The sequence below is a fragment of the Buceros rhinoceros genome, unplaced genomic scaffold (genome assembly GCF_000710305.1).
Source record: "Buceros rhinoceros silvestris isolate BGI_N320 unplaced genomic scaffold, ASM71030v1 scaffold22624, whole genome shotgun sequence".
NCBI lineage: Eukaryota > Metazoa > Chordata > Aves > Bucerotiformes > Bucerotidae > Buceros > Buceros rhinoceros.
In genome coordinates, this window is record NW_010407940.1 from 4,851 (window position 1) to 5,670 (window position 820).

Consider the following 820-nt stretch of genomic DNA (forward strand, 5'->3'; position numbering starts at 1 on the left):
GTGTGGTGTAGTGCCATACCTGGCCGGGTTGGGGACAGTCCCAGTGTCAGCTCTGGGGTAGGCGGGGTGCCAAGACCATGCCAGGCACCTCTTCCTGCTCAAGCGTTTTGGAGGGGTTCAGGTCGTCTCTGGGTTTCTCTGTGGCTCTGCTTCATTTTAGTTCTTCTCCTTCACGCCCTGCTCCCCTCCCCAGCAGGCAAGGAGAAGACAGCGGCCATGGTTACGGTGCGGTTTCCCTCTAAGGGACACAGGAGAGGAGCACTTGCTGCTCGGGCACCGGAGCTGCTGGCTTAGCCTTCGGTGGAGATGGCGACACAAATGGGGCTGAACACCACAGACAGCCTAGAGCCACTCTCCGACCCTGAGCATGGATCCATCGCCCAGGAGGTGGTGGGCCTCTTCTGCATGGTCCTGCTCACCCTCACCGCCCTGGTGGCCAACACTGTGGTGATGGTCGTCATTCTCAAAACTCCTCTTCTCAGGAAGTTCATCTTCGTCTGCCACCTCTGCGTGGTTGACCTTCTCTCTGCCATTTTCCTCATGCCCCTGGGGATCATCGCCAGTTCCTCCTGCTTCAACAGGGTGATCTACAGCATTCCTGAGTGCCAGGCCTTGATATTCCTGAATGTCTGCTTCATCAGTGCTTCCATCCTCACCATCTCCGTCATCAGCGTGGAGCGGTACTACTACATCGTCCACCCCATGAGGTATGAGGTCAAGATGACCATCAGGCTGGCAGTAGCTGGAGTGATCTTCATATGGGTCAAGTCTGTTCTGATCACTGTCTTGGCACTGGTGGGCTGGCCTCAAGGCAGTGGGG

General features: G+C 57.2%; 1 protein-coding gene across 1 annotated transcript in view; it reads left to right on the plus strand.

Annotated features, from left to right (window-relative positions):
- Positions 1-820, plus strand: part of GPR62 (G protein-coupled receptor 62) — a 2,744-nt gene that overhangs the window by 984 nt on the left and 940 nt on the right. The window contains 2 exon segments of the mRNA XM_010134704.1: positions 252-296; positions 298-818. Of these exon segments, the coding sequence (XP_010133006.1) occupies positions 252-296; positions 298-818 (566 nt within the window).